Source organism: Crocodylus porosus, unplaced genomic scaffold (genome assembly GCF_001723895.1).
Source record: "Crocodylus porosus isolate Cpor-Errol unplaced genomic scaffold, CroPor_comp1, whole genome shotgun sequence".
Lineage (NCBI taxonomy): Eukaryota > Metazoa > Chordata > Crocodylia > Crocodylidae > Crocodylus > Crocodylus porosus.
In genome coordinates, this window is record NW_017728951.1 from 21,658,908 (window position 1) to 21,679,294 (window position 20,387).

General features: G+C 44.2%; 1 protein-coding gene across 1 annotated transcript in view; it reads left to right on the forward strand.

The window, feature by feature from the left end:
• Positions 1–20,387, forward strand: part of SORCS1 (sortilin related VPS10 domain containing receptor 1) — a 283,918-nt gene that overhangs the window by 37,718 nt on the left and 225,813 nt on the right. Inside the window, exon 3 of the mRNA XM_019555480.1 lies at positions 17,000–17,099. Within this exon, the coding sequence (XP_019411025.1) occupies positions 17,000–17,099 (100 nt within the window). The remainder of the gene's footprint in view (positions 1–16,999; positions 17,100–20,387) is intronic.

Sequence of the window (20,387 nt, forward strand, 5' to 3'; positions counted from 1 at the left end):
GTGCAAAAAAATAGATGGCTCGGAAACATCCTCCTGGTGTAACATCTTGAAGTCGTTAAGGAAGCTGAGATCCGCGGTGGGAGTACCAGGTGACTGCGTCTTGTTGCTGTGATCTTCAGCAGACAAACCTTTGCAAACCGTTTCAATCCTCGGGCTTTTTCTTGGGAACACTTCTGTAACGCAGGGCGAAACAGTAACTAGACCTTGTAGAAGATGTTTCTGTCATGGCAGCTATGCCAGCGCGTTAGGCGTGCTCCATCATTTACAGATGACATGAGAGTAAGATAGCATTTTATCTCCAGCAGGCATTGACTTACAAAAATGATTTTCTGGAACACGGCACACAAGCAACATCGCTCATTTTCACAATATCAGCCAGTAATTCCTTGACACAGAAACACCAGCGCGTCGGTTCACTAATAGACTGTTTGAATGCCTCACCTGGACTACATCTGGCTGTATGCTCGGTACATAACGTGTGCAGCTGACCATTTTTTCCCCCAGAATGGCAAGCTGCAGACTTCTGCCCCAGGCCAAGGAAACTGTATGCATCTTCTGCTGTGTGCTTTCATTTCATTTCCTGTAAAAATCCATCTCCTGCTACTGAGGCTGGCCTAAGGTTAGATGTCAAAGGAACAAATTACTGGCGCTTGCTCCATACCCCAAGGGTAACTATAAATAGCAAGCTTTATAACCCAATTGATCCCCCAGATACCTAGTGATAAATACCTTTCTGCCAACCAAGAAAAGCCAAGCTGACTCTCCACTCTTCAGTTCTAGTTGATGTATAATATTTTAAAGAGGCACAGGAATTATCTGACTGCATAATTCATACAGTTGAAAATAATGCCCGGGGTGTTTGTATGCTTTTAAAGCAGCAATTGATTTTCCTTGGTTACAGTATTCCAGTTCTCACCTACTGAAGTCACTGAGAGTCCTGGCCAAGGAGTACAGGGTCCAACTATCTTTTTAAAAAAAAAAATTATATATAACAACTAGGTTTTTATAAAGTGTGCATGCACTGCAGCTCCCAGTTCAGACAGTATTTTCCAACTACGATTCAGCTTATCTATAACTGTATTTTGCAAAGTGAGTTGGAAAAAAAGATCGTTGGAACAGCTTTCAGCTAGAAAGTCCAGCTATGGTCAAAATCAAACTATTTTGCGGGCCTGTGTTTAGGATACAACTCAAGATTTTTGACAAAATCAAATGAATTTGAAAGTGAAATAATAGTGTGTTTTTTATTTTCTCCTTTTGTTTGTTTAACTGTGGCCCCCAAGACCACACAAGATATTTTACTTGAATGTCTACGATCCCATTGCTACTAATGAAAAGAAAGATTTGAACAGAAATGAAAAGAACTTTTCATTTTGAAAAGTTGGTTTCCACATGAAATATTTTTGGTCAGTACTGAATCGGGGTGAAAATGTGTTTTGACATACCACCATTTCTAATGGGGTGAAACATCCTAACCCGCTCTGATTTTCTCAGCTCTAAGTGAGGGGCTGGTCCTCGGTTCATTTTTAAAATAAGACCTCAGTGACGCCAGATCTGAGGAAGGGTACCTTGTGCCTGAAAGCTTGGCTGAAATCTCTCCCCAACCATCCAGTCGGTCCAGTGAAAAATATTACCCTCTCCCCCGAAATATTTGCCTTTTTGCATATTTCCTGGACCAGGGGTGGCCAACTGGTGGCATGGGTACCACAAGTGGCATGGGAAGCCTGTGTGTGTAGCGTGCGGCAGATCAAAAAAGGGGACAGGTTGCACAGCTGCGGACAAGGCAGGGAGCAAAAAACAGAGCATCAGAACAGGCAAGGAGCATGGGGCAGAAAGCAGAAGGCAGAGCAGCTGATTGGACAGGCAGCACAGGACAGGGAGCGGAAAGCAGAGCAGCAGATCAGACAGAGGAAGAGGTAGGGGTGGAATAGCACTCAGACAGGATGCAGGGCTGACTGGTGGCAGGCCGGCTGAAAAGGTTGGCCCCCACTGTCCCGGATCATCACCATTACGGAAACGCTCCAGGACTCCCACATACATCACTGAAAGCAATGCAACTATCCTGATGTATAGCAGCTAAGGACGTGGCCTGTGGCGATGAGAAAACTATCCTGCAGCTTTCAGGACCCTTAACACATCATGCCAATTAAGTCATGCTGGCACAATACAGCGGAGATGGCAGAGCATGATGCAAAAGCCTGTTTTTAATGGGGCATGTTGCAAGTGTGGTATAGCAGCAGTGCTTTGCTTCTGTAACCTAATGCCTTCCTGACCCGCCCTGGGTATGAACTAAGGCAATTGCTTGGGGTTATAATTGTGGTAGAGATGGAAACATGATTCCAGCACCGGGCCAGTGCTGCACCTGTTTTCATACCCAGATTTTTGGCCTTGCGTAGCTCACCTCTCTAGCGTTGTGATCCGCGTGGGTGGGGATATCCAATCATCTCATCTCACAGATGGATGAAGAGCCACCTGCTGCTCTGCCCCCAAACTACAAAACCCATTAGCCGCCCAACAGGGTGGCTTGAAATTATTCTGGCCATTACCGTCTATTAGAAACCTAATACTTTGATAATTATTATTTGGCTGCCAACCTAGCTATTAACGTGATTTAGAGCTGGAGCGGGGTGGAAGTCGGGGGAGAAAACACCAAAAGAACCATTTTTAAATGTGCAAGTGTTTAGCAAAGAAACTGCAGCAATGTCAGCCTTCCCAGGGTAAACCATATGGTTATGTGGAATAATTACGTTGTTTTATTTTTTCTGGGGCAACGTGTAGAGAGCTGGGTTCCTGGAGGGTTATTTTAATTTGCATTTAAAAAAAGAAAAATAGGGCACCTAGTTCAAAGTGCATTGAAGTTCAGCAGGAGGTTTGGGGTTTTTTTTGCCAACTTCAATGGGCACTGAGCCTGGCTGGCTCAGAAGCACTGATTTCCCATTGCTGCAGATAGCATGGTGATGGGAATTGTGATATGGATGGCAGACGTTTGCCTCTCATGGGTGGAGGGGTTGAGGGCTCTAGCGTTTTTTCCTCGAAGGCTTATCTTGTCTCCTTTAGTAGCCACCCATGCCTTTGATTAGAGAGCAGTAGTGAATTGCTTCTCAAGACTTCATTGGAAAAGTGGGCAGGAACAAAGCAAGGAAGAGGGGCAAGGAGATTATGGAGATTTCAGTATGAGAAAGAGAAAATAGTTAGAGAAGGGCTAAATCTATGCCTGTCGAACTCAAGAGGCGTTTTGCCACTGGCTTCAATGAAGCCTGGATGAACTAATAGAAGTCATCAGCGTTTCTAAGGATGCCTTTGTGTCGTTGTTTTTCAAACCAGAAGGTCTTCTAGCTCTTGAAAATTATTTTTAGGGCTTTTTTGTTTGTTTGTTTTGTTTCATCCTAAAAATCATCATCCCTATCATAAAGAAGAAAAATGCTGATCCTTCAGACAGTTCAATGCACGGCCACTGAGCTCTGTCGGCAGGAAAGCGGCTTGCAGAAGAAGCAGAAATGATCACACCATCCTTTCAGCCGGTCTGCAATGGTGTTGGATTGCTTCAAACTACGTGGCGGGAAGGACTGTAACTTTACCCAGGATTTCAGTGAGTTACTCTGTAGTACGGCTGTGCCTCATGTCCGACCCACGTGCACTAAGTAATAAAATCAGTTGACCGTGTGGTACACATGCTATGTGCATGCGTTGTGATTTAATTCAAGCGCATAACTTCTCATTGCAAAACAGTGCACTGTATATTTGAGAGGAAAGCTGTGCGTGGTCTTGCAAAGATCCCTCTGGTTTGCAGAAGGCAGCTGGTTCAGAGACAAGTCGGATGGGACGGACTGGTTAATCACCTTGGTATTCTTTCTCCTGTGCTGGCTGATGTGTCACCACTGAATTCATTTGAGATGCTCCCGATTCTTACTCATGGAAAATGAATTTAACCTTTAGATCCCTAGGGTAATGGGGCTGGGACATTTGAATATGGTTTTATGTACTGCTTAATGTCTTGCGTTCACTGACACTTAATCCCCGTGCGGGAGAAATCATCGTACAATGTGGAGAAGGAGGATTGTTATCCAACTAACACAGGGTGCGCAGATGACAGAACGGGAAAGGGAAGGAAAATGGGATTCACTTCCACTAAACCAAGGCCCACAATTTTAGGTGTGAAACTTCCCAGTCTCTCTCATTTATTTTATTTATTTTTTGCTTTGTATCCGGTCCCTGAACTTCAAATGCTCAAAGCTGAGAGAGAAGAAAGGCCATCTCTCAAACACAACGACATGTTCCTTCTATTGAAAAAGACAAGGACATCAGAAATGGGTGTAAACAAACCCTGTTAAATCACAGGTGGCAGCAACTGTGCAATAGGCCTTTGTGTTGTTCAACACAGAGGTGTTGAATGAGGTCTGCTGCTTGGTGGCCACGTTGATGAGATGCGGGTGTTTGAAGAGAGACTCTGGGATTTAGTGCTTGCCTGCACTGAATTGTTCCCGATTAATTGTTCTTGATTAAGTCCATGCATGGACACTTACTCCAGAACAAGTGTGCCTTGATCTTGTTTAGCTTCACCCACTAAAAAAAAAAGCTGCATTAATTTTCAGTGTAGACAAGTAAGAACAGCCTGTGTGGATACTAGTCTTCTGTCTATCTATGCTTCCCTGTACTCTGAATTTGGGTGGGGACAAGATGATCAAGGGGGGGCCTCTTTCTTTCCCCCTTCTGACACCGCAGTTCCAAACCTCCCATTCAATAGCATATGGAGGCATAGGCTGGTGGACTACCCATCCTTGCATCAGCTCGTCAATGTGCTCAGGACCCCCATTCCTTTACAAGGTAATTTGGGTTACAGGCTGATGATCCTTCTTCCGAGACTGGTGGCGTGGTGTCCTCCTTCATGCACTAATCCCACCAGTCAGCTCTTGCAGGACAGTCCAAGACCTCTTTCACTTGCCCACCCCATGTGTAGCTAAGTTTTCCCCCTGTTCCAAGCCACAGATAAAGTACTCCAAAGTATATAGTTTCCCTTCATCCCCTGCTGCTTTCAGGCTTCATCAGTAGAAGTTCTCTTCCATGGTTGTTTCACCAGATTCTACCCATCTTCTGCATGGCAGAGGGGGCATGCATGGCAACCATGCAGGTGTCCTTCAGTTCATCCTTCCTACAGAAGGTTTGCCAATAGTAGTCCCTTCACTTTCTCAAGTACAACAGTTACTCCATGCCAGAGTGCTTGGGGGCAAACCCTATCTAGAGATGGGGCCAGGACATCTCTAGGTAGAGCAACACCCCTGATGTCCACACTGTGCAGTAGTCCATAGGTAGAACAGCATACCAGGAGTCCACACTGAGCAACGGCCCACCCTGGGCAGCACTGAGAAGATCATTCTCTTCTTCCCCCTGAGCTTGGGAGTCCTAGCAAGGAATTTGCCCTCAATGCAAGTGTCTGGTTCATTGGATGCACCCGAGTCCATAACACCTTATTGCATAAAAATTATACAATTGCTTTTTGTTGCTTGCTGAGGCAGAACTCTTGGAGATCGGCCACCCCCACCTCAATATGGCAAGGAAGCCAGTGCTGAAGGTGGCCCCTCTTACGTATGTGCATTATACCAAGGCAGACAAGATTTTGGGGGTAAATCTGATGTCTTTTACTAGACCAACTCACATAGTTGGAAAAAATTCTTCTTTGCAAGCTTTCAGGTACAGACACCTTCCTGGGTGTTCCTGCTGAAGTGTGTGGTTCCAACTGGCCATATCAGTCCTGGCACAATGGGATTTTGCTCTTTGGTGACCCTGTTGTGCACAGAGATGTGCATGCTTGTTTAAGAGGTTGTTTCCCATGCTGCAGTCCCATGGGTTGTAGAATTCCTTTCCGCAAGGAGGATACCAAATGGAAACTCTTCTGACAGCCTGTCCCAGAGCATTAGAGAGTGTAGACCTACGTGGGAGTTGGCAAATTCTATCCAGGCCACTCAAGTGAGGCTAAGTGAGATAAAGGGCTATTTAGAAGTGCTTCATTCTCATCCACTCACCACCTCTGAAGTTCAAGGGCATCTTGGTAATGGAAGTAGTGCAGTCATGTTGCTCAAGTTTGTGGGCATCTGCATCCATGTGCATCATGCATCTTGTCCTTAGACCAACATGGCTACAACCAAAAACCCTGCTTTATACATATTAGCTCTCTACAACCCTGCAAAGAGCAGGTGGAGAGGAGATTAGGGCTGGGCTTGAATAAAAATGGAGGTTCAGCTTCATGTGACCTGGGGGATGTTCAGAGCCCGGTTGGAGGATTTGTTCTTTCCAGATGGTGAACAAAGATACCCACCTATTGTTTGTCAGGCAGCAGCATCTAGGGGGCTGAGTCATGGATGGAGACCCTATTCCTAGAGGCACAATACAAATGCTAAACAAAAAGGGCATAACTACCTGCAGTTAGAAAGATGGTGAAGACAAAGCTACTCGGTCTTGATTCAGAATAGTAGGTCAAGGTCAAGCTTATGGAACTTATGGTTGAACACCAACCTGGTAGCCTAAATCAAAACCCAAGTCAGCTAAGGTCCCCATCCCCCAAATACTTACAGTCTAAGATGGGTTAGTCAAAAACCATTAAAATCCTCCCCCCCCCACCCTTGCCCCCACATACACAGTGTAGATGTACCCTTAGGCGGTACATTCTCTTAGATAGAATCTATCTATTTAATTTTGAGTTAGCCAATGCAACTTGAGAAGCCATTCGATTTTTTTTTGCAGGGTAAGCAATACCACGGATGAATATATAGCCCAGTATTTAGACTCTGGATTGGATGTGAGAATTTGAATGATAATGTATAATTTTTTCTGCCTGTCATGTCCTTCAATTATTAATAGCAGTAATCGACTAGAATATATTAAGATGAAACTGGCAAAGGAATTAAACAACATGTGTGTTTCTATTCAGTGAAATCATTCAAAATACAAGTTGATCAAAAAGAAGAAAAGAGAATTAATTTAGCTGCTTATGCAGAGAATGTCAATTTTCTAGTTTTCCATTATTGGATTTAAGACAGATTGTGTAGGTGGGAATCTTTATTTTATGATGAAGGAAGCCTTTTCATCAAGGGGAAAAAAGAATCTGTAAATTTGCACACAAATAGACAAATTTGTCCCAAGTTGTAAAAAAAAGCTTGTCACAGCTGAAAACCTAGTTAAAATCCATGGGCAGGAATTTCAACAAAAATAAATATAAGTTCTTTTTAAATGTAAAAGTATGGGTTAAAATTATACATTTAAGAACATAAATCCCTATATTTGCTTTGCCTTCCTGATAGCAAAAATGGCTTGATGGTTAGCAAGTTATAGTTGGGAACTGGAGAGACCTGTATTCAGATACCCTCTTGGCCACTGGCTTCTTGTATGACCTGGGGCACATTATTTTGTTTCTCTGTTCTTCAATTCTCCATCTCTCAAATGGGGATAATAGCACTTCCTATGTTACAGGCCTGTTGCTAAGATAAATACACATTGGTATATTTGAGGTGGTCAGGTGAAGATGTGCCTCTAGATTCCTGGATGAATAAGTACCCCAGTTTGCTGCTACTGTGTCCCGAGTACTGTGGTACTAGGAACAATGGATATACACGGATGCTTAAGATTTTTTGGAAAGGAAACCGAATCCTTATGGATTAAGCATTGGCACAGGAGATGGAAGACAAGGTTTCTGGGGAAGAGAGGCCCCAGGGAGAATGAAGGAAGAGGGCAAGATTGTGAAAGGACTTTCTGCAGAAGTGTGAAGATGGAGAGCCATGCCAGAAACCTCTTTTTGGGTCAGTTTGGCTATGCGCAGGCCTCACAGCCACAGGCAACTGGTAGGCAGTCATGGGGTGGGGCATGCGCCCCCCCTGAGATTGGCCCCGACTCAGCACCATTCAGCATGGCAAACCCCGGCCCCACAGAGCCAGGTGGAGCCAGGCTCTTCCCACAGGGCCTGTGGCAGCTATGGTTGTGGTTTGGATCCACCCCTACCTGTATTCCAGCCAGTGGTCTACAGTTTGCTGGGCTGGCCGCTTCAGTCTCTAGTTTCCAGTCCTCAGTTGAACCCCCCCAGACTCAGGAAGCACCAATCACTGCTGCTCACAGCAGCAGTCCCTCCTCTCTGGGGAATACAGGCACTGCTTGTCCCTACCCTATCCCAGGGGGTGGGGCACCAGCAAAGCGGTGTGGGAAGGAGGTATCATGGCAGGGCCTGTTTTGATCTGGGAGGACTCCTCCTCCATCTTAATGGATTGGATGCATGTGTCGGGGAAGGGGTGCCCAGATTTGTGCATCGTATGTTCCCAAGCATGTGTCCAAGGTAAGACGATGCCAGCCTGTGGCACAGTATCACACAAACTACTCCTGGAAGGGAAAAGACCAGGGAAGCACCACTGATACTAGAGTCCACTGATAATAGAGAAGATGGTAAAAAGGCTAAGGCCCAAGCATGACATTTGGGATATGTCTACACTGCCTTTGTGGCAAGCTCAACGGCACCCACTGAGACAACCCTCTGCACACACCTCCTCAGAGCCTGAAAATTAACCAGTTCATCTGGTTTCACAGGGTCCGGAGGTGTTCTTAGGTCCCCAGTCTTGGCTATGCTTTTTGGTGCATGCTCTGAAACCCGCAAAACCTGCTGTGCTTACTTATTTTGGGCACTAGCGCACAATGAGCTGGCACAAGGGGCTTTGTTGTGTTGCTTGGCAGTGTTCACAGATGTGGCCCTGGTGGCAGTGCAGATGTGTCCTTGGGAAACTGAGGTACAATTCTTCACTTCTCATAGGCTTTCTGTGCGACTACAGGCAATTGCTGCCTTTTTTGTGCCTCATTTTCCCTACCTGTAAAATGGGAATGGGAGCACTTCCCTACCTCTTAGAGGTTTTGTGAGGAGAGCACATTAAAGACAGGCACTGCTGTCATAGGGGCCAGAAAATACCTCGGGTTTTGAACTCTGTGCATTTTAGTAGCAGGTCTCTCAATTTTCTTTCCCCTTTGAGTCTTTTAAAAATAAGCAGTAGCCTTTCAGATTAAATTTGGGATAGTTCCAATATGGGGACGTATGCCATGCCATTACAGCCTCTAAAGAGGTCTATCTAATTGTTCAGGCTATTCCTGCTGTCAGGCCAGTTAATAGAATTGCCACCTTGAACTAGCCTGTTTGAAGGCATTAATACTCTGTGAGCTAGTTTCATTGCAGTCTGCAGGTTTTTGAAGTGACAGCTACAGTTAAAGCCAAACTGAAAGATGGTAAGCCAATCTGGGTGCATCTATATGTGCACTTAAGTGCACCTAAAAGTAACGCACATTAAGTTAATGTGCATTAAGTGGGTTTAGGCAGGAGTCGAAACGTTTTTAAAGCACCTTAAGAGCATGCACATGTAAATGCGTGCCCTGATGCACCTTAAATTTAGGTTAACATGCCTTAAAGCATCTTGTGTAGATGCGCCCTCCCAACCTGAAAGACTTTGCACAGAGTAAGGAAGTCCCTGAAAGAATGAGTTCAGGGGAACTTAGTAAAGACAATCAGTTATTTAAATAAGCACAAATAAAACAGGTTGGCTTTCCGAAAGGTGCTAGATAACATTTCAGCAGGGGGTGTCAGTCATGCAAACCTTGCTTCCTCTGGTAATTAAGGATACAAAATAAATTGTACCATGACTCAGTGGAAGAGCCTGAGATCAGAGGTGCATCCTGGAAAAGGATCAGGGTTATGATCCAAAGGAGGTTAGTAGGCACAGGGCCAAAAGTGACAGCCATAAATAGCCATATAACTGTGCAAAGCTTAATAGGAAAAACAGATGAACTAAAATGCCTGGCCACGGAAGAGAACTTTTGACATTATTGGCTTTTGTGAAACATGGAGCAATGACAAAAATCAATGGGCTACTTTAAGGCCCAGCTATAAACAGTACAGGAAGGACAGATCTGGTTGAAGGGGATGGGGATGGGGTGGTAAATCTCTGTTTAGAAGGACCCCAGTGGTAACACATGCAAGCGGGGAGGACTCTGGAATAGATTCTACGTGGAATCAAATCTTCTGCCAGAGATCGTGGCATTCTGCCACCCGTTCCTGTGCCTTTCCGTATATGTTTGCTTTTGATGATTACTTCTTTCTTCCATTGAAATTTTACTGAGGGCAGCACCAGATGCATTCTGTATGCTGCATCCACTCAGTCAAGAAACCTGCTATATTCCAGGGCAATTGACCTCTGGTTCTTTCAAGCTAACCCCTTGCACGGCAACGGCTGCCGCTTCACTAATGGATGAGTATTAGGTTAGACTGCCAGCTGCTATACAGTAGCATAGCTGCAGCGTAACGGGATGAACGTCTCTGCCTGGGTCACGCTGGAGGTTAGAAAAAAGGACCTTAGGGTCCTTTCTGGCCTGAAAAATCTCCACCTCTCTCACCTGTTGTGCGAGCACAATTTTGAAAGATGTTGGAGCAGCAATCGAAAATAACAAAACAGATCATAAATAGAAATGATTTCCTCAGTTTACAAATATGAAGAAAGAAAATGCAGTCATGGTTTCAAGGGGCAAGAGTTGAGGAAATCAAATTGTGACACAGCTACAGTGTAGCGGCAAAAGAGAATTTAAAAGATTCCATTTAAATTGGATTAAAAAATACTTTTCTATCTCAGTGATGTGAATTACACAGAAGAAATGTATGTGTTGTATGTGCTTCTTTTTTATGTTGAGGGAGGGAGGGTTATTGCCACATTTTTCACACGTTCCTGGGAAAAAGAAAAATATAATAATATATGGCTGAGAATCCATATATATATCTATATATTTTCAAGTGTATGCTGAAATCTATATTTTCCAAGTGTCCTAGACAGCTTGTATTGCCTGTTAAAGCTCAGAGTACTGGCTGACTTTCAGCTCAGGTGAAATGCAAAATACTGGCAGCCCCTATATTTCCAACACAAGAAAGTCTACAGCAACTTATTAAACAGTGTATTTAATCCATACATTTAAACCAACAGGCTTCAGGATTTCAATGTCTAGTATTTAAGAGTGCAGAAGATAATTTCCTTAGGGTTCATATCACTGGCTGATTCAGATTGCCTGTTATAGTTCTGAAATATTGTGAAGTATGGATTGAGATATATTCATGACAGGAGATGGACTAATGCAATTCAGTGACTTTATTCAAAATGTGCAGGGGTTTGTTATCATACTGTAATAGAAATGTCATTTGCCCTGATGGGAATAGGAGAAAGAGGAAAAGGGGGGAGGAGGAGGGATAAAAACCCTGTCAATGAATAATAATCAAGTTATTTAAATGCCAGCTTTCTAGAAAACATTTTACAAAATATAAATTATTCTAGATGGTTTTAGTCTAGTTTGGTCTTAACTTAGAAATGGAAGAGCCATAGATTCAGTCCCACTTTTTTGGCACTCCATGTTGGTTTTTTTCCACAAAGGTAATTGCACTGGTAATAATTAAAGTGCTTCTTGCCCTGGCTGCCTACACAAATAAGTTTGATTTGAAGATAAACTTGAAAAGATTGGATTTGAAGCAGTCACTGGGACTGTTCAGGATTGACTTCCTGGAAGCTAATGGAGTTGAAATGACATGAACGGGGCCTTGGGGAGGGGGGGATCAAGCCCAAATGCTCTGCTCCTGAAGGCTACTCTTTTATTTAGTGTTTGGATTCCATGAGTACATGCTAGAGTCACCTCTGCAGAGGGCTTGTCTGTCTCAGTTTAATTAAAGCTATGATTTTTTTCAGCCAGTTTATCTAGACAGGTACAAAATCCCTGTGAGGGACCTCTTGCTTCAGTTTTAAATGACTTACTTGACTTAGCTTGAGTTTATTGGCAGCAGGTTAGACTAAGTCCAGATAAATGTCTTGGAAATGGAACAAAAAGTGCACCTGTGCAGAGATTTGTACCAGCTTAACTGAACTGGTTTCAAAACCAGTTTGGGATAACACGGGGCAATGTGTGTGTATAGGCAAACCAAAAGTACTATAGATATCTTCTCCGTTAAGGGGATGAGCTTATGTATAGGTAAGGGTCTGCTCAGTTTGTGATTTCGTGGATTTCGTGGAAACCGTAAAATTCAGGATTGTCTGTGAAATCCACTTAAGAAAAACTTAATAAAAAGGAAATGCTGGCTTCCCAGTGGGAGCCAGTGGTCTTTGCTGCCACTGCGGCCCAGCCTCACAGCCTGCCCTGGGGAGGGGAGGTGCCAGGTGGCGGGGCAGCATGAAGGGTGGCAGGCAAGATGGTGACCGCCCCCTTGCTCCTCCTCCCCATGCCAGGGTCTCTCCACCCGTCAGCACCGAGGGGCGGAGCTGCTAGAGCACATCCAGGAAATATCCATGGAATTTGCTATTTATGCTGTGTCCAACCCACAAAAAGTGTTTAGCTTCTCTGCAATTTAAGTAGGCCCCCTATGTATAGGGATTAATTACACTCAGGTACTGCCTTCAGGTAGCTAGAGGAGGACACAGTGGGGATGATGGTTGTACCAGTGCCTGTGCTGTTTTATATAAAGCCCCAGGGTTAAAGCACCTGCTCAGGATAAGGGAAATCTAAGTGTAAGACCTTTTTCAGCCTCTGGGGGTTCAGCTTGACCTCTCTCAGAGTGCCCTAGCCATCAGGCTTAATGGCCCATCTGGGTTGAAGCTGGGTTTCTGGGCACAAAGGAACCCAAGATTCACAGGGCTGAGAGAGATGACATCTGACTGTAGCTCTGTCATTACAGCATCTGGCTGGGGGTAAAAACCTAGATTCTGGCTGTGGCTCCCAAGGTTGTTATGTATTTTTCATTAAAAAAAGCATTGGGAAACAAACAACCCAGAAATGATCCTGGGGACTAGAGACCCAGAACATACTCCCTCCTAGGTGACTACCTTCATCAGTGAGGAGGAAACAATATCCAGGTTTCCCATTTCCTAGGGAAGTTCCCTAACCACTAAGATATGAAATAAAAGGTAGGCGCCACCAACACATTGTCCTGTGGCCAACTCTTAAAGGAAAATGGTAAGCCTGGCTCAGTTCTTTCAAAGAGCAGGTGGAGGTGCTGACTCAGACTCTGAAGGCAACTGCCTGGAGACTGAGGCAGGTGCTTGCACTCCAGAGCATTTCTTATTGGCTGGCTGTAGACAGCTTCTCACTCACTGGGCGTGTCTACACATGCACATTTACTGCGCAGTAACCTAAATTACTGCATAGTACAGGTGCACATCAACATGTGCATGCCCATACTGTGCAGTAACTCTGGTGACTTAAGCCAAGTTGGGCATAAATTTGATACCTACATCATGCAGGTATCAGATTTACACCTGATGAGTTACTGTGCAGTAACACATGTATAGACACCTTACTGCACGGTAACACTGTGTGTGTGGACTGATTTGGGACTAACTTTAGGGACTAAGTTCTGCTTGGGACTAACTTTAACTAAAGTTAGTCCCAAGTCAGCACACACAGTGTTAATGCGCTTTAACGCCTCCATGTGTAAACACCAGCCTATTTCTGCTTCCTGAGCAGTAACTTATTGCATAAATGCCTGTGTAGATGCTCCCACTGCGAGGGATATTTGTGGATGCCCCCCTGAAGGATCCAATTATATAGGGAATGTAGGCACCTAACACTGGATTTCAGAGTCTATTCGAGGGTCAAAAATCTAAAAGATAAAGGTGGCAGCCTCAAACTTGTAGGCACCCTAAGAGCTTCACTGATCTAGTTCTAAGTCTTCATTCCTCTAAAGCGGGTGGAGGAAACCCCAATACAACTTGTATGGGTACAGCCGAACTGAGCTTGGACTCATGTTATACATCTCCGATTTAGTTAGTCTATAAGGTGCAACTCTACCCAGCCTTCTGCCTGACTAGACTAACAAAGCTTAACTACTTTACCTGTAAATAAAACCATGAATGCAAATTAATTCCTGGGAGAGTTTTAAAAACTAGCTGGTAATCTGAGTGTAAGATTTTTACGTGCAATGGACTCAAAACATCTGTTCAGCTGTGGTGTGGTGGTGGTGGTGGTATTTTTTTTAATATCCTTTTAATGAACTTTATGAGCCAAATTCTCCTCGAAATTATCCCAATGCCAGACTACTGAAATCAATAACAGGGGGGTGGTTATGGGGAACACTTCATTAATCAACGTGCATATTCTTCAGCTATGGGCCAAATTCTACCCTTGTGCATCTTATACCTTTTAAACTTTATGGACAGTCTAAAATTAATGAAAAGCCAAATCTGGCTTTGGGCACAATATAGTAGCAATAACCATAAAAACAAATGCACATCCTGATGAGGGGGAAGTCATTTTGAGAGGTGGACAGTGAAAGAAATGGGAGCTAGAATTCCTGGATTGTGTTGTATTCCACTTCTTGTGCCCCTCTCCTTTTATGTCTGAAGATTTGGAAGATGCTTCAATGCTATAAGTGATGTCTTCTATTATCTTTCCCAGACTAGACAGAATAGTTTAGTTAGCTTGTGTATGCGTATGTGTGTAAGAGAGGGAGCTAGGATATTAGAGAGAGAAGGCAATAGAGATGCTTTAAGTATTTATTTCTTGACACCATAGGCTGCATCCACACATGGTGTGGATGTGAACCCTGGGGAGAACTAGCGCCGGCACATCTGGATATGGTTACAGCGTCATAGTCACATTTACCTATTTCTAGGAATGAATGACAGTTTGGACCCTGCTCTTGTCTAGGAGGATGATGCTATTGAAGGGATGTCTTTTGCCGGTCCCAGAGTCACTGGCCATGTCTACACAAGCAGCAGACTGTGCCGTTGTTACTGTCCAGTCATTTAGTACTTGCATAAGCAAGTACTTGCATCATACAGTAGTAAATGGCTGCACAGTAAGTGGTGTTACTGTGCAGTACAGTCCCTACATGGTTTTTTTTCAGATGCTACTGCGCAGTAGCTCATTACTGTTGTGAAGTAGCATCACATCAAGGTTAGTGCCTGCCAACACTATTGTGTAGTAGCAACGAGTTATTGTGTAGTAGCTCATTGCTACTGCACAGTAGCGTCTTGTGTAACTACTAAAATGACCTTGAACTGAATTCTCTATCCAGTGAGGGACCCTTGCAGGCAGTGGGAAATCAGTGCAAATTGGTCATAGAGATCTGGGCTGCTAAGCAGAAGAGAAAATGAATTTGTACTTTTCTGAGCATGAGATTTAGAGCTGGTAAGAATGCTTCCCCCAGAAAATGCTGTTTAAATTAAACCAAATTGTGTTGCAGAGATATACTGTTTTCAGTAATAACAGGAAGGGAAGGACATCTGTGGTTGCAGCCTAGTGAGGAAGGCAATGACTTAAGACATCCAGGATCAAGCCTTTTTTCCTGTCTCTGCTTCACAGCAGAGGTCCTCATTCTGGATCACTGAGTAAGGCAAAGCACACACTTGGGCCTGAGTCTCTTGCATCCCAGGTTAATGTCCTAACTGCTAGGACATGCCTATCCCTACCTCCATCTCCCCATTTTGACACACGTCAAGTTAATCAATGAGCTGAAAAAAAGGAACATTGGGCACTCTACATGTTCATTAATGTGCCGTAGTTACTGCAATTAAGTTTAGTACCTGTAATAACAGGTACTAACCTTTAACAACAGGTACTAATTGAATGCTCAGTAACTGGCACAACTGTTCAGTAGCACCAGTGCATGCCTTTTTAATTACATTAATTAATTAATGTAATTAAGGGGGCTAATTCGGCTTTTGCCATGATGCGCTAATGTGTAGTAGAATTAGTTTACTGCGCATTTAGCAGCTCATATAGATGCACCAATTTTGAGATGATTCCTTTTGATTTCTTTTCCTCCCCCCTTTTCATGAAAACTGTTTAAAAGATGTTGGTTTTGTTCAATTGCAAAACAAACCGTCTCATCTCAGAAGCTGTCATGAGATGGAATATTTTCAGTTCTCAGATTAATTCCTTGACATGAGCTGTTAAAAACAAATCTGAAGATAGTAGATGCCTGTGGTTGGGCCTGAGAACAACAGAATAGGGATCAGTTGGTGGCAAAAGGAAGCGGAAGTTTTTATTTGATACATTAAGGGCAAGATTTGTGGGGGTGTTTTTTAAAGGGAACGTGCTCTACTTGTAAACGGTTACTTTTGTCCAGAAATGTGTTGCGTTCTTATGCAATTTATAGCCACAAACAATGCGAAGCGAAGTTCAGTTATCTACCACATTTGTCTAGAGACTAGAAGATTATCCCGTTAAACGGGATCCGTGTGATATCTGGCACCTTGGCTAATAATGGATCTCGATTGTTATCCAGTGCCGATATGGAGGCCTCGGCAAAATTATCCCGCCGTAAATGTTTCCTTTCCTTTTGCCTCCTTAAGACGGGTAGCAGATGTCTCTGTTGGCAATGTTGATATCCGAGTTACTCACAAAGAAGCACATCTGTGTGCGCGCTCAGTGGAGACTGGTAAAGCGAAGCTAAACCACATGTGACCATGTAGTCTAATGGCCCATGAAACAAGCCATGTGAGCTATACCGCTCCTGCTGTTGGGTTTGTATAAAGGACATGAGCAGGTTTCCTTCTGAGAGTGCATTCATCTTGACTGAACAAACTGGCTGAACAGCGGTACTTGGGCTATGTCTGGAAAGGATGCAGTATCGTAACACAAACTGAGACTGCGTTCGGAGTATATAATGAAGTGATAACTTCAGCCCCTTGGTGCCTCTTATTCAACATTTGCATCAGTCTTTATCATCTTCTCCTATATCTAGAATTTGATGTTTCGTATTGTACGTGTTTATTTTAAAGTGCACTGGGAAGACGCTGTTTTAATTTTTCCTAATCCAATTTAAATGCAAATGATAAGCACTCACATGATGCTGTGTGTACATAATTAAGCATCATTATATACTACATGAATCATTCAAAAAGCTCCGGAGAACCATTCCACTATGTAAAACATGCCTTGCGTTGACAAGCAGCCAAGAGACTTGTGCCTTTGTGATTAAGTGTTTGTACTTATTAAATCCCTCTTTGAATTACAGGTCAACAGATTACGGGACAACATATGAGAAGCTGAATGATAAGGTTGGCCTGAAGACTATTCTGAGCTACCTGTATGTGTGCCCAACGAACAAACGCAAGGTAAGTGGTAATGTATTTGGCATGTCTTTTTTTACTATGTGACCTTTGTTTTAGGTCAGTTTTTGTCCATTTCTTAAGATCTTATTATGGCTAATGCAAGTATGAGGGGCCAAAGTCTCCATCTGTGTAAACAGATGTTGATTGATTAAGGTAGAAGCCACTCTGGTAGCATCTGAGGATCCGCTTCTATGAACATGTTCAAAGAGGAGATGGCTGTTAAATGGATGGACATAAAAGGTATTGAACGCATGATCATTTTCATACTTTCTGGCTGGGGTTGATTCCGTTGTTTGGAAAGGGAAAGACTCATTAAAATGTTAGAAATGTGTCTGTGGAGGCCAGATTGCATATAAGATTATTTGTCTTTTAACTGCTCCCAATAGCAAACTGAACAGGATTTGACAAAATCCAGCTGAGAAAATGCCTTCCAAAGCCCGGAAGGTTTTAATCATGCAGGGACCCCGCTGAGTAACAATTTACCAAGAATTTTTAACGCCGGTGCTTTTGTAAAGGCGGATGATGTCTTTTTTTTCCATTCCGTTTTCTGACCAGGTCTCTTACGGAAGTATGGGTAGGAAGGATTATTAATGACTATTCATTGGAAATATTGATGTAGATTGTCCTGCATGGTCCCAGGCTTGGAAGCATTCTTGAATAGAAATTCACATTAGGGGTGTGCGAAGTGGGCCCTATTTGATTTGGATTCAGCCCGAATCAGGGACAGTGATTTGATTTGTTGATTCAATTCGGCCATATCCAAATCTGAAGATTCGATGCTGATTCATACATAGACACAGCTTTGAATGCTTTTTCTACATACCTCGAGGTACCAGCATGACTTGTGAATGCTGCAGTGCTGGGGCACATGGAGCGTCCCACGGGAGTGTGGGGGGGTCCTCCACGTGTTTGGTGGTGAACCCAGAAGTGGATCAGAAGTTGCCAGTTTCACCCAAATGTGCCAGATAGTTTCACTGGGGTACATTATGGGGGGGGGGGGTCTATGCTTCAATTTTGTCTTTTGTGAGAGGTGATTTCAATGTGCAACGCTCGTACCCACCAAACTAGATACCAACTTCTTGATTTCTGATTCTGTGGATATTTAAGCATACCATACAGTGTTGAACAGCAACCTCAGGAGAGACTAAGGGGAGCCAGTTTGCAATACCTTCGTACCTTGATGGCCAAGACTCTGGTTGATGCTGTCCCATGTTGAATGGGAATGTAAAAGTTTTTATGGGGTGGAAGGCAAGAGGGAGAGAAGGGCTGTAATGGATCAGATGTTCATCTGGAAGGTAGGAAGCCTGTTTTCCAGTCCCTGCTTCCATTAATGTTTAGCCATAGAAAGATGATCAGGAAGATGTGAGAGCATCTCAGACCAGAATAGGTGAGAGCTTGGTGGTCAGCACGTTTCTGGAGAGGCGGGTGTGAATTCTTTCATGGAGAAGGGAAAAGTGAACTAGGTTTTCCACAGCCTTGATATTTTTTCTAATCCCAATAAGGGGAAGAACTGACGTCGTTCTTACATGTGCCCAAAGCTAAAAAATTGGAGGCAAATGAAAATATTTGGCATTTTTTCCTTCAATGAGAGCGCAAAAAAAATGCTCTTTTTACTTTGGTCCAAACTGACTTTTTTTTCTTTGAGGTTTTTCATTTAAGCTGCTGAACCAGGGGAAACCCAACAATCAATAATTTATAGGGCCCTAGTCTTCGTGGTATCATTGACCCCTTTTGGAATCAGCTCATGCCAATCTGTGCAATGCCTACCTCAGACTTTATGCTCTTTGAGGTGAGCAAAGCTGCATGCAACACAGTACCAGGCATGTCAATTTTTGCTCTAACAGACTTGATTGAGTCTGCTCCAACGCACTGGATTTCCAGCAAGTCAGAGCAGACTTACCGCATGTGTGTAAGCGCTCAAAGAGGACATGAGGTATTTTACTGGAAGCTCATCACCTTCAGATCTATTAGTGAAGGCCGTCTGGTTTGGAGGTAGAAGGACTACAGTTTGCTGCCACTGTGAATGCTTTATGAAGTAGTTGTGTCTCAACAAAGGTAAATGCAAGGTGCTCCACCTAGGAAGGAAGAATCCCTGGCACACTTACAGGTTGGGGGATGGATGCCCTTCTCAGCAGCTCAGAGGCTGAGAGAGATCTTGGAGTCATAGTTGACTCCAAGATGAACATGAGCCAGTAGTGCAACGAGGCCATCAACAAAGCCAATTGCACCTTGTCATGTATTAGCAGACGCATGACCAACAGATCAAGGGCGGTGCTGTTCCCCCTCTATGTGGCATTGGTCAGGCCATAGCTGGAGTACTGCGTCCAGTTCTGGGCGCCGCACTTCAAGGGGGACGCGGAGGATCTGGAAAGGGTTCAGAGGAGGGTCACCCACATGATTAGTGGTCTCTGCGAAAGACCCTACGAGTAGAGGTTGAGAGAACTGGATCTTTTCAGCCTATACAAAAGACGGCTGAGGGGTGACCTTGTGGCCGCCTATAAATGTATCAGGGGAGGACAGCAGGGAATTGGTGATGTGCTGTTTACCAGAGCGCCCCAGGAAGTAATTAGGAATAATGGGTGGAAACTAGCGGACAGCAGATTAGGTTAGACATTAGGAAGAAATTTTTTACAGTGAGGGTGGCCAGAGTCTGAAATGGGCTTCCAGAGAGGTGGTGCTGTCACTTAACCTGGAGGTCTTCAAGAGGAGGCTTGACAGTCACCTGGCTGGGGTCGTCTGACCTCAGTCCTCTTTCCTGCCTGGGGCTGGGGGTCAGACACGATGATCCATTGGGTCCCTTCTGACTCTATAATCCATGAATCTATGAATGTCTCAAATTTGCAACCTTAAGGTACATCTACACGTGCACTTTGCTGTGGCGTAAACTAATTATCCCCTCAGTAAAGCATCACCATCTACACGTGTGCCAGTATTAGGGAGCAGTAAACTAATTAACTTTGTTTTAAGATGGTACTGTCCCTGACGGTGGAGTCATTATGTGAAATCAAACACACATGCGAAAGGGGAGTACAGGCATAAATTGTGCCTGGTCACCCCATCCACCTGGGGCCAGACTCCTGCCTGACCTTCGTGCCCCAGCCAGTCCCTCCTCCCCCCCCCCCGCTGCCAGCGAGAGCCCGGGACTGACCCTCTGCCACCCCAGGGCTGCTCTGTACTAGGTCAAAGTGCTGTCCTGGGCACATGTACAGACACTATGCACAGCATCAGTTGTCTCCAGCTCAAATTGCCCCAGAGTTTATTGCTTCACCTTAATTTCACAAGTAGACGCAC